Consider the following 18,501-nt stretch of genomic DNA (forward strand, 5'->3'; position numbering starts at 1 on the left):
AAGCCTTCCCAGTGACTCTGATAAATAGTAAGAATTACTGCTGTGGATCAGTTTGGGAGAATTAATATCTTAGCAATACTGAAGATTCTAATCCATGAACAGATATTTCTTCTCATTAATTTAAGTCCCCTTTAATTTGTCTCACTAATGTTCTGTAGTTTTAAGAGTATATATCCCATATATTTTGCTTAAGTTATATAAGGGTATTTTATGTTTTCTGATGCGATTGTAAATGGCATTCTAATTGTTATTAACTAACCTTTAGCCATAGTGTACAGGGAATGTGGCTGGAAGTCTATTTGGGGGTAGGAGTTCACTAAGAGCTTTGAAAAAAAGCAGAGAACTGAAATGATTGGTAGGCTCTTGGAAACTATTTTAACAGGTGTGCAAGAATACAAGGTTGTTTCCAATGAATTGACATAGGCTTTAAGCATAAGTAACTGTGAAGATCACAAAAAGCGGGACACCCAGACATTATAATCTCTATAGTCTTCCCAAACTTTCTCTATTCTTGACAAAAACATCAAACCTGGGTGTATAATTCTGGATCCAGCTGTCAATTTGAAAAAACACACAGAGTAACATGTTAAACTATGTGAAGAACATAAAATCAGTAAAATCTAGGCTGCAGCAAACTCTACAGGCCGAATGGGATGGGGTTTGTAAGAAAATGAAAGGATGGAGGAAGAACGCATAGATTGAAGAAGGTTTAAAAGAAATATGAAGATTTTACAAAATGGACACGTCTAAACTATAATGTACTTTTGGGTGATACGATTATTAAAAATCTGAGGAAATGACTATTATAAAAGTCCGGTTCAGGTTGCTTTTGTGAGGAGAGAGGAGGTTGTATTGAGATGGGGCACATGATCCTGGGGTAGCTGGCAAAGTTCTCTTTCTTGACCTGATGGGACTCACCTTATAGTTACCTATTATGTTATACATTTAATTCTTGTGGTTTTCTGTACATGTCTTCTATTACATTAAATAGCCCCCCATCCCCACCCCATATGACGTATCTAGAATCTGGGGTTAAAGAGTTTACAAGTTTTAGTGGTAGAATGGTGTTCTGTGCTGATAAGAACTAAGGCATGGCTATGGAAGTGGGTGTGATTTGAGATAGGGATACTAGTATGGATGAAGTCAAATAACTGAACAGCTAACAGCTAAGACTTGGGAAGACATTGAAGGGAGAGTCTCTAAATTTGGTCCTATTCCTTGCCATCAGTGTGGCAGAGTGGCCTGGAGAGAAAAATGACAAACAAGTAGAAAGAAGTATACTCTGATTACAAAGGTACTACACTCCCTTGAGCCCCAAAACTGAAAGAATATTTTGGAAGAGGCTGGACGAAAGTAGAAGCAGTTGAACCCACTTTCTTTCTGTGGGTTGTGGGAAAATGGGCACAATTCACTTCAAGGAAAGAAGAGACTCATAATCTTTCAGACACAGACAGGTTTCAGTTGAGGCTATGTAGAAGAGAAAGTTCCTAGGACAATATTGAATGATGAAGGGTAATTTGCTAACAAAGAAACAGAAATTACTGAAACACAATGGAAAGTCAGGAGGGAGGGAAAGGTAGATGTGTGTGTGTGTGTGTGTGTGTGTGTGTGTGTGTGTGTGTGTGTGTGTGTGTGTTGGGGAGGGTATGGAAGAGTATAAAGAACGATGTGATTAATAGTACATTAGAAAAGAGGCAAGAGAGGGATCCTTTTTGGATATCCAAGAATGTGAGCACTATGGATGGAATGACTTGGTCTCACTGTTCTGACTACAGCTTGTCTGAGATGCTGGGGTTATCTAAAATTTACTGAGTGGTGCCTTAGGACTGATTATTGCAGTTGCCTCCATCTGATTACTTTGCATATCAATGTTTCTATGGAAGAAAGCTTTCAAAGTTCTGAGCATAGAAGAAACACCTTTTGCTCTGAGAATAGTAGCTCTTATTATGGCCAAGAGAAGGAGAATCAGAAGTTCTCCATGATCCATCAAACCACTGGTGATATTTCTGAATTTTGGATCACACACATTGACTTCTTTTCCCTTTTATTCTAAGGTTCACTGATATTAGAAAGAAAGGTCTGAGAAGAGTAGGACAAAGCCAAGGTGGAAGCAACATACAAGGCTAGAAATGGGCTTAGAGATGTGCTCACTCAGACCTTGGCCAGACAAACATTGATGGGGTCAGTACGAGAGGAATAGGTCATTATGTGTTCTGCCATGGACTACCCCACCTCTCAACAAGTGAGGCCTGAGCATCAGAGCTCATTTATGTCGTCATAAGGGTTTGTAGTAGTGACGGAGAAAGGGAGAGAAAAGAAGAGGGAAGTCCTAAATAGTAGACGAAAAGGAAAAGGCAGTATACTAATAAATTTGGAAACTTTCTTTTTATGAAATACATTTATTTCTTACAAAATAATTTTAGAACACTTTGTGCTATGGTTTTAAAATAAAAAATTATAAAATAAACATTTTAAAAACACATATGACAGCATTGCTATGCTTTTTATTCTGTATACCACCCAAACTATCTTTTTAAAGTCTTAAATAAAAATATAATTCAACTATTAATTACTGAGTGTTACATGTTACAACCTAATTGTATGTTTTGAAGTTTCTTTGAACACTCAAGAGTTAAATTTATATAAAATTATAAAATTTTAAGTTTTATATAAAGTAAGGGCAAAAAAGCAGAGCATGATTTAAATAGAACGAAGATATTCAGTGTTACTCAAACTATTCCTCCAAAGCATCCGTATCAGAACAGAGAACTCCCAGAGGCCAGGAGAAATGTCCTGCTACAAGTCCACACTTTCTAAAAACTGTTTTTATTTTGTTTTAAATTTTTATTATTTCATTTTAAAATTTATATGAATTTTGTTATATTCCACAATTTGTGCATTTATCATAAAAATGTTTTAAATTACTTTCTATGGAGTAAAATGCACACTTTGGCACCTCACATTTATTCTAGGGCTTCATGTATCCCTGGGAGTATAAATTCCCAGCTGAGAAACAGCATTATAAACCCATGCTATGTGAGTGTTTTCCTTGTGTATTCTTACCTCCATGGTAGGTGGAGTCTTTCTTGTTCTTTTAATCCAGGCTAGAGGGAAAAATAATATTTAAATGTAAGTTTTCTATAATTTGCACAAACATTTTATTAGTTTATGTATAATACAAATATTTATTGAGCACTTGTTATATATTATTTTAAGCACTGGAGATATAAAAGGGAACCAAACATGAATTTCCTCTCTCCTGTAGCACATATACTAGTGAAGGGAGTACAGAAAAGAAACACACAAATACATGATGTCAGAGGGGTATTTGTGTAAAAAAAAAAACACAATTTGGGAGGATAAAGAGGGAACATTTTCATATCTAAAACCATACCTCATATCATCATCTGAATTTAAGTTAGTGTATGTATGGCATATAGGCCAAATCACAATACAGTAAACTTCAACGCAATCCAAAATTATGTTATTCTGAAAATCAGAATTAGTTATCGCTCAATTTATAAAGGAAGGAACATAGTGAGTTTTAATTTACAGAGATTTCTCTTCTGATCTGCTATAGCAAGCAGCCTAACTCATCTGGCTGGTATCATCAGGTCTTACTTACCTCCACCACTTGAGAGATGAGCTGCGGAGTAGAAAGAACTCATGTTTGTTAAATGCCTACTGGGCACTGAGCACTGTGCTAGATGCTTTATAGTAATGAGAAAGGGAGTGGGCCAGCTGCCTCTATGGAAGCATATCAGAATCACTGACGTTAGAAAGAAGGATCCGAAAAGAACATAAAAAATGATGTGATTAATAGCACATTAGAAGAGAGGCAAGAAAGGGCTCCTTTTTAGACATTTAAGAAGTGAGCACCATGCATGGAATGACATTGTCTCACTGTTCTGACTGGAGCTTGTTTGAGCTGCTGGGATCTCCAAGTGTTTAGGAGAATAGAGGCAGGCTTTCTGGGTTTGAATAACTTCACCACTTTCTAGTTGTGTCACCTGGGACAGGTTATTTAATTTTCTAGGCATCAGGTTTCCCATGTGTAAAATAGGAATTATAATAATATCTATATTTTAGGGTTGTTAGTAAAGTTATATGAAATAATATATGTATATACACATAAATTCTTAGCTCAGATTCTGGCATATAGTAAGCAAGCAAATCTAAGTTGTTTACTATTATCACTATTATTAAAAAAATATATATTTAATAACAAACTGAAAAAAGCAAAATCAATATTATCAGTTTGGCTATGAGGATATACGTATAGGAAACTGTGAGAAAATATATTGTAGAAAATATGGTCTTTAAAAAGTAGAAAACCACTATTTTATCACTTTAGTTGACTCAATCTTTATTACAAAATTGTGAAGTATCCTTATTTTACAGAGGAATTAAATAACTTTCCCAAATTTATGCATTAAGTGATAATGGTGGGATTTGAATCCAGATCTGACCTTGTCTCTGGCTCCAAAAACCATCCATGCTCTCCACTAACTAGTCTCTCCAATGTTAGCAAGCAAAAAGTAAAGAACACTAAACCAGGAAGAGAAATAGGTTGTGACCCTAACAACATGTAACGAAATAAGAATTATTGACACTATTCTACAGACTGAGAACTGAATGAAGTTCAGAAAGATTAAGCAACTTGGCCTAAACTCACATAACTAGAGTAACAGACTGGGAATCAAACCCTAGTTGAACTGGCTGTAAAATCTGAGCTCTGTTGGTTCACCAGCTACCTTCTTTTCTGACCAGCTCCACCAACCTGCCTTCCATCATCCAAGGACCTGTCTCATAACGAGCTCAGTACTGAATGAATGGTTGTGGGGGCAGAAATAGCAACTTTCAACTGTTGGCCTGGAATTAGTTATTTCTTTCTTCCTGCTCTGTGCTCTCTTGCACTGATCCCATGCATCTATATTTAATACAGTCCCAGTGTTTTGCCTTCTCTACTCCTGTTTCTGAACATCTACCCCTGTTACTTTTTTTGCACTGTCTTGCTTAATAGCTTCCATTCCAATTTGATCCATTTCTAGCAACAACTTGCACAGGTTTTATATTCTTTGTTAGGCTGAGAGGTTGTCTGTGTATCCATGGGAGATTTATTTTTCTACCACCTAAATGCTTTGAAAGAGTAAGTATTTAATAGAGCTGTTGAATGAATACTTCCACTATACAATAATTCCACTATAAAAATATTCATTTCAATGGGATTTTGACCTGTATTAGAAAATCCAGCTTAGTCAAGCAAGATTCCTCTGTGCAATCAAGGAAAGAAATGGTTTATGGAATTTTTCAACTGCCTCTTTATGGTCAAAATAAAAGTTACTTATCTATACTTATAGGCTTTTTTTCTAGGGAAGAGGCTTCTTTTAAAATAATTAAACATGAGCCATATAACTCTAAACGTTTTAAGCAGTAAATCTTCAGTTGTAATCTAGATTAGAAACTTAATTCAGAAAAATCAACCAATAGGGCAGGGGTTGGTAAACCCCTGCGAGCCAAATTCAGCCACCAGCTCATTTTCACATTTTCAAATGGTTGGAAAAAATAGTTAAACCAAGGATATTTCATGACACATGAAAAGTATATAGAAGAAAGCTTCAGTGTCCATGTAGATGCCTGACCACCACAGTGTACACCTGAAGCTGAAGCTGAATAATACTGAATGCCAACTATAATTTAATATATATATATATAGTCACAGGATGTGGAGTACAGGGAATAGAGTCAATGGAATTGTAACAACTATATACGATGTCAGAGATTGGGGAAGGGGGGTTATTGCTGGGGGTGGTGTGTAAATGTCTAACTATTACATTGTTTTGTACACCTGGAACTAAACAAGCAAACAAAAAATTCCATGTCCAAAAATAAGGTTTTATTGGAACACAGCAATACATACATTTGCATATTGTCTATGGCTGCTTTTGAGCTCCAACAACAGAGTTGAGTAGTTGTAAAAGACGGTATGGCCTACAAAGCCTAAAATATTTACTAGCTAGCCCTTTAAAGGAAACGTTTGCCAACCCCTGTGCTAGGGCTACCATTAAGTATTGGCAACAACTGTATATTTTGATTCAAAACACTTTTATATTACCTAAAATAAAAATTATTATTAACTATTATACTTTGTATTAATGATTACCATGTATTCTAGTCTATGAACACATACTATTGGCATTAGATCATGCAAAAAAGTATAATGGCACACTTACTATCACCATGAGAAAAAAAACTCAAAACAACAATTTGTCTTATTGATGACCTATAAAACATCATTTTCATGTTTTTTGTAAGGCTGGAAAAAGAAAAATACTTCAGTGGAATCCAAATAGTTTTTTTAAATCCCAAGGTAGGTTAATAGGTTGAGGAAACAATGATATGTGTTTTCTAAAGCTTACTGGTTTTATATAAGTTTATAAAATTCAATTATAGCTGTAAGAATGTAATATAACTCAGATAATGTACTAAGTATCACCTAGACTATTCACTCTTATGGGACACTATTCTCTAAGGGAAGATATAAAAGCTTCTTTTAGCTTTGCTTTAAAGGCTGAAGGAAAAAAGATCTTTGTTTAAAATGATACATAAATGCAATTGCTGAAATAAATTTGTATATTTCTAATTCTACAATAACCAGATACTTGAAATGTCTTCATGAGATGATGTTTGATGCCTATTGTTTGTTATGCACCCAATAAAGGTTACAACTGGAAATTTTCTATGTGATCACTCATTTATATAATCATCCCTAGCTTTCCATTCACTATATACAACAAAGGAAATGTCCTGCTGAAGGTTGGCAAAGTTTAGGAGGGAGGAATAAAAATAAGCATTAATATCAAATCCTTTCTCTCTCTCTCTCTCTCTCTCTCTCTCTCTCTATCTATCTATCTTTTTACCTCAGAACAATCTGGCACTGAAACTCTATCCAATTATAAACTATATAATGATTTTGCCATTGCTAATTATATATGTATGGTGGGTTCTGTATCAGTCTTCACTATAATATAACCATTGTTTGAATAGAATTTAAAGATAACTGGACAGTTTATGCCTTAAGATTCTAGCATTCTTTCATCAATGTTCATTTGCATTCTCATTAGCATGCATGAGATTTTCACTGAACTTTAATACTCTTATTGGAACATAACACACTATAATGAGTGTAAAAGTGAACATGCAAATGAAAGTTCCTATTAATCACTATAAGAGTCTAGAAGAGGCAGGCAGAAAAATACTTCATAAAGCACACGAGTACAGTCTTCAAATCTCCATAGGCATTGCGAATAGCTAATACACCTTGAGAAGCACTGCCAACAGGAGTTAAGGTAAATGAGACATTTATCACCAGATTCAGTAGGTGACCATTCAGAACTAAAATTGTAGAAAGGTTCTCAACAGTCTGCATCCAAAAGATATTATATTAGAAATATGTGTTGTTTACTTCTCTTAAGGAAAAGCTGACATTGTAATAAAGTCTCATCTTTTAAAAAATGATTTTTGCCAGTTGAGTGTTGACATCTCATAAAGAACTATAAAAATAAAAACTCCACATTTTTTTAATTATGAAAAATTTTCAAATGATTTATTATGAAATACATCATTTTCTATTTACTGACCCATAAGCATATATTAAGGATATTATTAGACTTAGTTGCCACATTTAAGTTACGAATTTGTATGCTCATGGCTATTACTGTTTTCTTTTTAATCAACTTTATTGAGATATAATTTACATATAATACAGTGAGGCCATTTTAAGTATGCAATTCCATGAGCTCTGACAAACGTGTATAACCTTATGTGCAACACCACAATCACAATATAGAACATTTCCATCACCCACAAAAGATCCCTAGTGTCTGGCTACATACAAACACCCACCCTAACCCACCCACAGCCCCCAGCGAGTGATATATTGTCAATCACTATTTATTCATTTTGCCATATCTATGATTTCATATAAGTGGATACTTACAGTACATTCTCTTCTGCATCTCGCTTATTTTACTCAACGTTATGTTCTTAGGCTCATTCATATTACTGTGTGTAGTGAACAGACTCTTAAGGTGGACTCCACAACCCCTCCCTCTTGGTGTTCAGGGCTTTGTATGATCGCTTCCTTTTGAGTGAAGGCAGAACCTATGACTTACTTTTAACTATGAAAGTATGGCAAAGGTGATGGGATGTATGTAATTACCGGATTAATTACTTGCATCAACAGTGCAGAATTATTAGTCTTCTATTAAACTCTGCTGCAGTCCCACCTAACAAATCTTAAAAGCAAGCCCTGAAAGGATCAAACTGTTTCCAAGTAACTTAACTGTGTTCTCAGAACAAAACTCAAGGATATATAAAATATCCAGTATTCAACTAGGCAAATTCAAAATGCTTGATATCTAGCAAACAAAGAAGCAGGAAAACACGTCCCATATTGAGGGAAAAGAATCAACTAACCAAAACCAACTGAAAACAGACACAGATGATAGAATTAGCAGACAAGAACATTAAAAGTTATAATTGCACTCTGTATGTTCAAAAAGCTAGAGGAAAGATAAAACATTTTAAGCACAGACCTGAAAGATATAAAACAGACCCATATCAAACTTGTAGAGATGAAAACTATAATGTCTAAAATGAAAAGTACTCTAGATTAATAGGAATCTTGAGGATTAATAGGAATTTGACATTGTAAAAGGAAAGATTAGTGAACTTAAAGATAAAGCAAGAGAAACTATCCAAAACGAAACCCAAAAGAGAAAAAAGTCTCCACAAATGAACAGGGCATCTGTGAGCTGTGAGACAGCTTCAAGCAGACTAAAATAGTGAATGGAGTCCCCAGAAGAGAGGACAGAAAAGGATACAGGAAAAAAATTTGAAGAAATGATGGCAAAATTTTTCTAAATTTGATGGAAACTATAAATCCACAGGCCTTAGAAGCTCAAGAAACTTTAAGTACAAGAGACTACTACATCATATCAAATTTCTCAAAGCCAGCTAACAAAAAGAAAAACTTTAAAACAGCCAAATAAGAAAATATACATTACAAACAGAGGGACAAAGATAAGCATGACAACAGATTTCTCAAAAGAAACTGTGTGAGGCAGAATATCTTTAAACTACCGAAAGAAAAAAGAAACTCTCAACCTAGAATACTATACCCAGCGAAATATCTTTAAAAATACATTTCAGACATATAAAAACTGAAAGAGTTCAACACCGGCAGACTCACATTTAAAGTAATGTTAAAGGAAGCCTTACAGATTAAAGAAAAAAGACTCTACGTGGAAATCTGGCTCTACATAAAGGAACGAAGAGCATTATAAATGGGAGTAACATGGAGAAATGCGTCACATTCTTCTAATTAAATCTCTCTAAATGCTAGTTCACTATTTAAATAAAAGTTACAACGCAGTGTGTAGTTTGTAAAATATTAGAACTAAAATATATGACAATAATAACAAAAATATTAGAAGGGAAAAAGGGTGGTATACTTTTATAAGATTCTTTACTCTATGTGAAGTGGAATAATCACATAAAGACTGATCTGTTGAAGATGTAGTTTAGAAAATCTAACCACTAAAATAACAAAACAGAGATATAGCTAATATCTTACGTAAAGAAATGAAATTGAATCATAAACAATACTCAATACTAATGTATTAGTGTGTTTGGGCTGCCATAAAAGCACCATAGATAGAGTGGCTTAATCAATAGAAATTAATGTCTTCACAAATCTGGAAGCTGAAGTCTGAGATCAAGGTGTTGAGAAGGCTGGTTTTGTCTGAGGCTCCTCTTCTCAGCTTTTAGATAAGTGTATTCTCTCTGTGTATTTATTTACATGATCTTCCTTCTGTACATGTCTGTGTCCTGATCTCTTCTTCTAATAAGGACACCAGTTATATTGGATTAAGTCCCATCCTAACAACCTAATTGTAACTTAATTCCCTCTTAAAAGACCTATCTCCAAATGCTGTCTGAGGTACTAAGGTTAAGACGTCAATATAGAATTTGAGGGGATACAATTCAGCCATAACAACTAGGTATGAGAGAGGTAACACCACTACTGACTCTAAAGATATTAAGAAGATAATAAGGGGATATTATGGTCAGTTTTATGCCAAAAAGTTTGGAAACTTAAATGAAATGGACAAATTCTTTGAAAGACACAGCTAACAAAAGTCACTCAAGAAGAAGTAGATAACTTGACTATCCTAAATCTAATAAAGAAATTGAATTTGTAGTTAAAAACTCCAGGTCCAGATGACTTCACTGGTGAAGTCTATCAAATATTTAAACAAGTAATATTAACTCTATGTAAACTTGCAGAATGTTGAAGGAGGGATATGTCCAAACTCATTTCATGAGATCAGCATTACCCTGATACTGAAACCAAGAAAAGACATTATAAGAAAAAAAGACTTGCTAACCAGTATCTCTCAAGAACATGATGTAAAAACTGCAAAACAAAATTTTAGGTAATCCAATCAACAATATATAAAAAGAGTAATATATCAGAAACAAGGCAAAAATGTCCATTCTTATCTAATCTACTCAACAGTATACTGGAGGTTCTAGACAGCGTGAATACGCAAGATTGATTTAAAAAAATTAAAGGCATCCAGGTTGGAAAGAAGAAACCAAAATGTCTTTTAATCACAGGCAACATAAATTTCTATACAGAAAATCTGATGGAATTGACAAAAATGCTATACTATTAATAACCAAGTTTAGCAAAGTCACAGGATACAAGAACAATATAAAACTATTGCATATTTATACAACAGCAGTGAACACTCAGAAATTGAGAAAAACATTATCATTTACAATAGCATCAACAATAGGAAATGCTTAAGGATAAATCTGACAAACGATGTGTAATATCTGTACAATGAAAATGACAAACTTTGAGGAGAGAAATTAAAGAAGGCTTAAATTAAATAGAGATACACAATGTGCAGCGGTGAGAAGATCCTTATTGTTAAGGTATCAATTCTTTGCAATGTGATCTATAGATTCAACAGAATCCCAACCAAAATCTCAGGAAGCATTTTTGTAGAAATTAACAAGATGATTCTGGACAGCCAAAACAACTTCAAAAAAGAATAATGAAGTTAGAGGACTAACAGTACCTGATATCAAGATTTACAAAGCTTACAGTTATCAAGGGAGGGAGATCTTCAGTTAAATAGCCAGGAAGGACCTGAAGTCAGGCAATAGCCATTTGAATGAGCTTGGAAGTAGATCTTCTATGGCCTGACAACAGCCACATGAATGAGCCTGAAAGTGAATGATCCCTGAGAAAAGCCTTGAGATGACTGTAGCCAGACCAATGCCTTGATTGAAGCCTTAGAGAGACCCTAAGCCAGAATAGCCAACTAAGCCACTCTAGATTCCTGGGCCACAGACACTGTGAGATAAAAAAATGTTGGCTGTTTTAGGCCATCCTCTAACTTTTGGGGAGTTTGTTATGCAGCAGTAGATAGCTAATACATATTGCTATCCTATTATCTGATGAAGGAGCTCACCATCAACTGTCAGCAATTCCCAGCCAAGCAATTTGGTTGGAACAGTAGGTCCGGAGGCTCTAGTTGATTACAGACACTTCTAGAGTCATAATCATAGAACATCAGTGACATATGGAACTTGAAGGATATTGAACTCAGCCTTTTAATTTTACAGATGAAAATCAAAGAGGTAAAATGACCAAAATGACCAAGATAGTAAATGGCCATTGAAGGACCTGAACATAGCCAAGGTGTTCTGATGCTGGGACAAGGATAGCATCATGCCTTGTCCATTATTTCATGAAGTTTACTTTGAAAATTCTTGGGGGGAGTTCCTGTGGCTTGAGAAAAACATGTTCACCAATTAAAAGTGCATTTTATACTGAGATGCTCATTATTAATTGTGTTAATGATAGCCAGGTATGGTCTAAAAAGTATATCTAAAAAGTAATTTTTACCTGGCTTTATTCTAAAGTTTTACTCCTTCCTTTTTATGAGTACGTGTGATAAGGAAAGCTTAACTTTCCACTGAAGAGAAATACTGGATCAGGGCTTCAGTCTTTTCCCTCAACATTCTACTTTACAAGTAATTTAGGATTTGCTTCAATAATGTTTATTACTGTTAACAGCATACGAGTTTAAAGTTATCAAAATCAACAAAAAGGGAACAAAAATGGAAGATAAATGTCATCCGAATTATAGAGACACAGCTTTTCAGTGGTTCTATATAAGAACGACATATAGTACCATGGATTAAACTTAAAAGGGTCCCTGAAACTTTATAATATTGTTTAGTAGCTAGTACTAAACTGTCTCCCACAGCTGAACCTCTGAGTGTTCTATGTGTTTGGAACCAATTACTCTGGTGTGCTGTTCCATGTATGTCTTTTTAAAATGGACTATTTCCAGCAAGTCAGCAATGTCCCTAAAATGTCTCTTCCTTATGTACTTTCAATTTAAAATGCATTCATCAACAAATATTGATTGAGCTTACATTTATTTTACATTAATTGTTGAGTTAGGCCCACAGGCCACAATGATGAACAAGGTAAAAACCCTATCCTAAAAAATCTTTAAGTCCAGGCAGAGGAGGTAGATAAGCAAACAGGGACTACTTTATAGTGTGTTAAGTGTTATGCTTAGGGGAGGCATAAAGTGAAATGAAAAACAAAAGAGGAACATTCCTTTTCTATGGGGTGAAGGGTGGGGTCAGAAAAAATTGCTAAAGGAATTAATGTCTACTTTAAAACTTGAAGGGTAAGTAGAAATTAGCCAGGTTGTTAATGAGGTAGGCAATATAATCTAATATCAAGAGTAAAGAACTTGGTGACAGATAATTTGGGTTCAAATCTTGGCTGTAGCTGCTCTTTGTACCTAGGATATTATTTAACTTCTCTGTGCTTCCTTTAGAGGAATCGAAAGGGAATTTACACAAGCTGTCACTACCACATCTACCAATCTCTCTGCATCCATGTCCATATATTCTACTTTTCTGCTATTGCTACTAATGAGCTTCCATGCTTTTGCAGAAGGCCAGGTCTTGCACATGTGTACTAGGTCCTGTCCCATCTTGCGTCTCAAGAACTTTCTCTCTCCTGCATCATTAATGATTCTTTCTGACTTGATCTTTCCCATCATCATTATAAAGTTCGGTTACTTCTCCTGCCTTTAAAACAAAACAAAACTTAATAAAATTACTCTCTTGACTCCACTTTCCTCTCCAGGTATTGCCTCAATGGTTTCCTTTTACAGAAAAATGCCTTATAAGCATTGTCTACACTCATTCTTTCCCAGTTCTCTCTTGCCATTCTTTGTTCGATCAGGCTTTTTTCCCTAACACTCTACAGGACTATTTTTGTCAGGATCACTGACTTCCCTGTTCTTAAAACAAAGAGTTAATTCTCAGTCCTCACTTGACATGGTGGATCACTTCATCCTCCTTGAAATTTGGCTTCCAGCACAGGACACTTTTCTTTTTTTCTCTTACTTTTCTAGCGGCTCCTTTTTTTTCTTCATTGTCTCTAAACCTTGGGGTAGCCTAGGGGGTCAATCTCTGAACTTCTGATTTTCTACTTACACTCATTCTCTTTGTGATCTCATCCAGTCTCTAGCCCTTAAACACTATTTCCTATTAACTCCCAAATTTTATCTGCAACCCAAACTTTTCCATTAAATTCTTGGTTTATATACGACTTAATATCTGTACTTGGATGTCTAATAGGCATCACAAACTTAACATTTCCAAAACGAATCTAATTTTTCCCCCAGATTTGCTCCTCCCACAGTCTTGTCTCTTTCAGTCAACAGTACCACCATTTTTTCCAGGTGAGGCCCAAAAGCGTAAGAGTCATCACTGACTGTTCTTTCTCTCACGTTCCACATCCAACCTGTCAACATATACCACTGGCTCTACTTTTACAACAGATCCAGAATGCAACTACTTCTTTTCATGACCACTGTTACTTTGGTCCCAGTCACAATTATCCGTCTCCATGTTGCTTATGCCACCCTCAGTTTCTTTGTAATGTAGCAGCAAGAGTGATCTGATCCTGTTAAATACAACTCAGAGCATATGACTACACTCTTCAAACCTGCCTATAAGGAAGGCCCTACAAGACTGGGCAGCCTGTTACTTTCCCAACCTTATCTATTGCTTTCTCTCTGGCTCTGTTCCAGTCACACTGGCTTCCTTGCGGTTCCTTAACTGCCCTAGAATGCTCTGCCTCAGGGCTTTTGCACCCGCTCTCCAGAAATGCTCCTCTGCTACTTATTTGCATGGTAAACTTCTTCTTCTGCCTTTATTCAAAAGTCATCTTCTCAGCATGGCTGTTTCTTTATACTTTTTAAAACTGCAAAACCCTCTCTAACACTCTGTATCCCCTTTCTTTACTTTATTGGGTTGTCAGAAAAGTCATGACGTATTTTTTCTGTTTTTCTTTGCAAAAATGCATGATGACTTTTCTGACAACCCAGTATTTTCTGTGGCCATTAATATACTATACTGTTGTTTGTCTGGTTTACTGTCTTTCTCCCTCCTATGCTCCCACTCCAGAATGGAAACTCCATGAATGCAGAGGTCCTCAAAGATGTTTACTAAATAAATGAATGTATAGGGCAAACTATCTAATACACATTGTGGCAGGATGTGCAGCTTGTGGGTTCCTGCACTCTTTTATTGATAATTGACTATAATATTCATCTGGACCTGAAAATACTTCAGATTCACTTGGTGTTGACACTATTTAACGTAAAAGTAATTTTTTCTCTTTCCTTTCCTGTATACAGTGTTTTGTGGGTTTACCTACATTTTAATTCACTGTTTCACAGTACGAAGTTATTTTTTACATTAAATTGATGTGTAACACTATAAAAAAATTTTTACTTTCAGTGTTTGGTTGATACACTTGTTTTAAGGATATGTCCCATGGGATAATTATGCTGAATTACTAGATCAGGACAGAGCCATAAAAAGCATTAGAACTTCATTCTAATACTCTGAAAGTCTCACAGGCTAAAAAAGCAAGTCACTACCTATTTGTTTATTTATAACTTAATTTATTTCCATAAACATTTTAATTCTATATTATTACTGGAAAAAATGATGAAATAGGCTCATTATAAGAAGGCACACACATTATTTGAGAATTGCTAATGTAGCTTATAACATTGGAAAGTCTGTTAAAATAAGAAAGCTCAATTACTCCTCCTAGAAGTTGCCAGTTTTATGTTCTATATTTCTTCAAAAAGTCTCTGTATCTACCCACTTTTACGCTCATTTTTCACAGTTCTAGTATTTTCACACCTAATAAGAAGAAATGGAAACTATTTACACTGACATGTTGGCATAAAAGTAACTTAATGCCTATATCTACCATACGTGTATGCAAGGTATCATGCTACACCCATCAGGAAGCAGTGGGTCTACCGCTTACAGTGTGTAGCTGTATAACAAGCAATTTACCTATCCATTTCAGCTTTAGAGCCCCTATTTATTAAATGAGTATAATTACAGTGTCTACTTCATAGGTTTGTTGTGATGATTAAACAATGATTATAAAAGCAATGGCATAATACCAGATGTATAGGTACACACGTGATAAGTGTTCAGTGATATTTAACATAGGTATTGGTATTTTAGTTAAGGTTCTTTTGGTTGCAAATAACAAAAGCTAACTAGAGGTAGACTTCATATATTCAACATATATTTACTGAGCACTTACTATGTGCCTCCCTATGTATCAGGCACTTGCCTAAGAACTGGAAAGGAAAAAGGAAAATTTTATAACAAGAATAGGCGATGGTACTTAAAACTCAAAGGTATACTTGCAGCTGAACTTCATTCAGAAAGAAATGGAACTGGGAACTGGAAAGCTGCTGGAAACCTGGGAAATAGTCTCTGTCTTATTATATACTTCTCTTGGCAGACTAGCTTCTGTTTTCTTCTTAGTAGATAGCTTTTTTCTGCAATAAAGCTTAGATAGTGGATTGAAGATAGCCACCCACAAGCTACCAAGTTCAAATGCCACTGTTCCCAACGTACTAAAAGACTAACTCTTACTGTTTTATCTCTCTTTGATTTTTTACCTTAATTCCAAAGTTTGATAGGGATCATGTGTCTACCCTTGTCTAAACAGAGGGTCAGCTGACAGGATCATTTTAAGTTTAAAAGGTACTTTAAATGGTATCTATAGCAAGTGTTATCCACAATTTAGAAAACAGAAAAGTAAGGCTAAGAAGTCTGAGTTACTTTCCCAAGTTCATGTGGGTAGTGAGTGCCAGAAACAGGATTCAAACTCCGGGGTTGTGTAAGTTCAGGGTCAGTACATGACAGTCAGTGCCTCCTTCAATTTTGTTTCTTTGGAGTTTCACTTGCCCTAGTCCCAGCTCTGCTAATGTTTAATAGTTCTTTTCACTATACACGTGTTCCTTTATTAAAATGTGGCACCTTCGCAACTTTCAAAGAAATGCAATATTTAAAAAAAGTTTCATGGATTCAGACTGTAGAAGTTTTTGCGAAAAGAATAAACATGTTATTATATATGCTCTTATTGATTTGGTATATAGTTAAACAAGCTGCCTTCAAAAAGTTTCTGTATTACTAACAGCGGAAACTTACCTTCCCATTCTGCTGGGATAGTCCCTACTTCATAGTCTACTTCTCTTTTATTTGCAGCTTCTACAATTCTTTTCTCTCGAATAGTCTGTCCTATAAGACAAAAATGAATATTACATTTTTAAATGAACCCATGACACAGTAATTACTACAAGTAATATTTTCTCTTTGGATATTGCACACCTCCTGTAAAAGAATTAACAGGAAAAAGAATAGATTCCATTTAAAATTATGTATGTGAGAAAAAAGCAATTTCTAAACTACTGCAAAAAAATTTTAATTTCCCAATGTAGGATGCAAAATTAATTTTGGTAAAATAAATCTAGATTCTGCGAACAGAAAAAGAGGGAGCAATTTATCTGTAGGACACTAATGGCCAATAAAAAAAAAACACATCTGAATAATCGACAGAGTGTTTCACTCTCTCAAACTCTGTAAGTATACATATTAGAGGTGCTACTGCCCGAGGGAACTGATAGTCATGGCCCCTTTTAGGTATGTAATGAACCACAAGGTTGCTGCCTCCCTGTCCCCAAAGTACATTGGCAAACCCAAGGGAATCAAATCATGGGTTGGGCTCTGTGGCCCATCTGAGTGAGTACCTCTCAAGGGAATCTAAATAAAGAGGGCCAAAAACTGGTGAGTTTCAGGTATGGTTCTTCAGGCGTGAGGTCCACATCTGGAGCAGGATGACAGCAATGTAGAAAACACGAAAGCAGAGAGAGGTAAAGAAAAGGTGGAAGGGGGTCAAGATGAGATGAGAGTGTCTGTGGCTTATATTTCTCAGTAATAAAAAGTTGGTTAGTGTGTATTTTAAGTTTATAGGGGAGGCATACAAATATTTGGTATTTTCTTCTGTCTCAGAAAGTCTTGATTATAGCTTTCAAAATAGGTTTCTCAAAATGGTGGTTTCCAAACATGTTCCTTTTTCATTAAGCCGTGAGCCTGCGGAAACTATGTATGCTTTCTGCTTTCCTAATAGTTAACATTAACAATTGTGCCTGCCGACTCCAGGGAATGTGAATTGAAACAGAGGACACTGGTAAGTAATGACGAGGGGAGGAGCATGGCTTAACAATGATCAGACCAGTCATGGAGAGAAACAGGTCTTACAAAACACGACTTCCTCTATCCACTGCTAGGCCTATGCTAAATAGACTGGGTAACATAACTGAACACTTTGACCTTGCTGCCTGCAAATGTCTCCCTTATACTATCTAAAATTGTACTAACTGAAAATTCCTTCAATTGCAGACAAGGAAACTCCTGGGAGTGACTATGCAGGAAAAAGGAAGCTACAAAAGGGTAACCTAAGTACACCGAGTGACTCAGTTTCCTCTGCTCAGTAAGTGAAAGGCTGGGATTTCATGGCCACGCCAGTAATGGCTCAGAACTATGAAGTATGGGGTCAGGGGATCTCTGCATTTCACTACGGTCTCATTTAATCAGGCTCATTTCATTCTGACACAGAGGTTCCCCAAGTTTTATAAAGAGGCGTTCATTACCTTTTGCTTCTCTTATCCAATAAATTTACAGTACAGCAAGGGATTAGTAGTAATGTCTCTAGTGTGTAGGAAGGGACAAGCGTCAGGGTAAGAGAAGCCTATAACAATGACAGCTGCATTATTCTCATAGCAGGGGCTCAATATATGCACATGTATTTTTACTAAAATGCTATTTATATCCATATAATACATATCTATAATACATATCACAATAACAAGAGTTACCATAAATTTAGCATATACTAAAGTATGTTTACATGGCAATTTTCAAAATGTTTGAAAGAATCAAAATACCTGTTTCTTCTTATAGTCTTTATCTAAATACCTGGATGTAAGTATGTCTTTTTAGCAATGT

At 35.4% G+C, this 18,501-nt stretch overlaps 1 protein-coding gene across 4 annotated transcripts in view; it reads right to left on the minus strand.

Annotated features, from left to right (window-relative positions):
- Nucleotides 1–18,501, minus strand: part of NDUFAF2 (NADH:ubiquinone oxidoreductase complex assembly factor 2) — a 184,756-nt gene that overhangs the window by 79,481 nt on the left and 86,774 nt on the right. For all 4 annotated transcript variants that reach the window (XR_002126131.1, XM_019661550.1, XM_019661548.1 and 1 more), the window contains 2 exons: nt 16,645–16,734; nt 3,064–3,104 (listed from right to left, as the gene is read on the minus strand). Coding sequence is in view for 3 of the 4 variants with exons in the window: in XM_019661550.1 (XP_019517095.1) it covers nt 3,064–3,104; nt 16,645–16,734 (131 nt within the window). In the remaining variant the exon portion in view is untranslated. The remainder of the gene's footprint in view (nt 1–3,063; nt 3,105–16,644; nt 16,735–18,501) is intronic.

This window comes from Hipposideros armiger, unplaced genomic scaffold, assembly GCF_001890085.2.
Source record: "Hipposideros armiger isolate ML-2016 unplaced genomic scaffold, ASM189008v1 scaffold_352, whole genome shotgun sequence".
Lineage (NCBI taxonomy): Eukaryota > Metazoa > Chordata > Mammalia > Chiroptera > Hipposideridae > Hipposideros > Hipposideros armiger.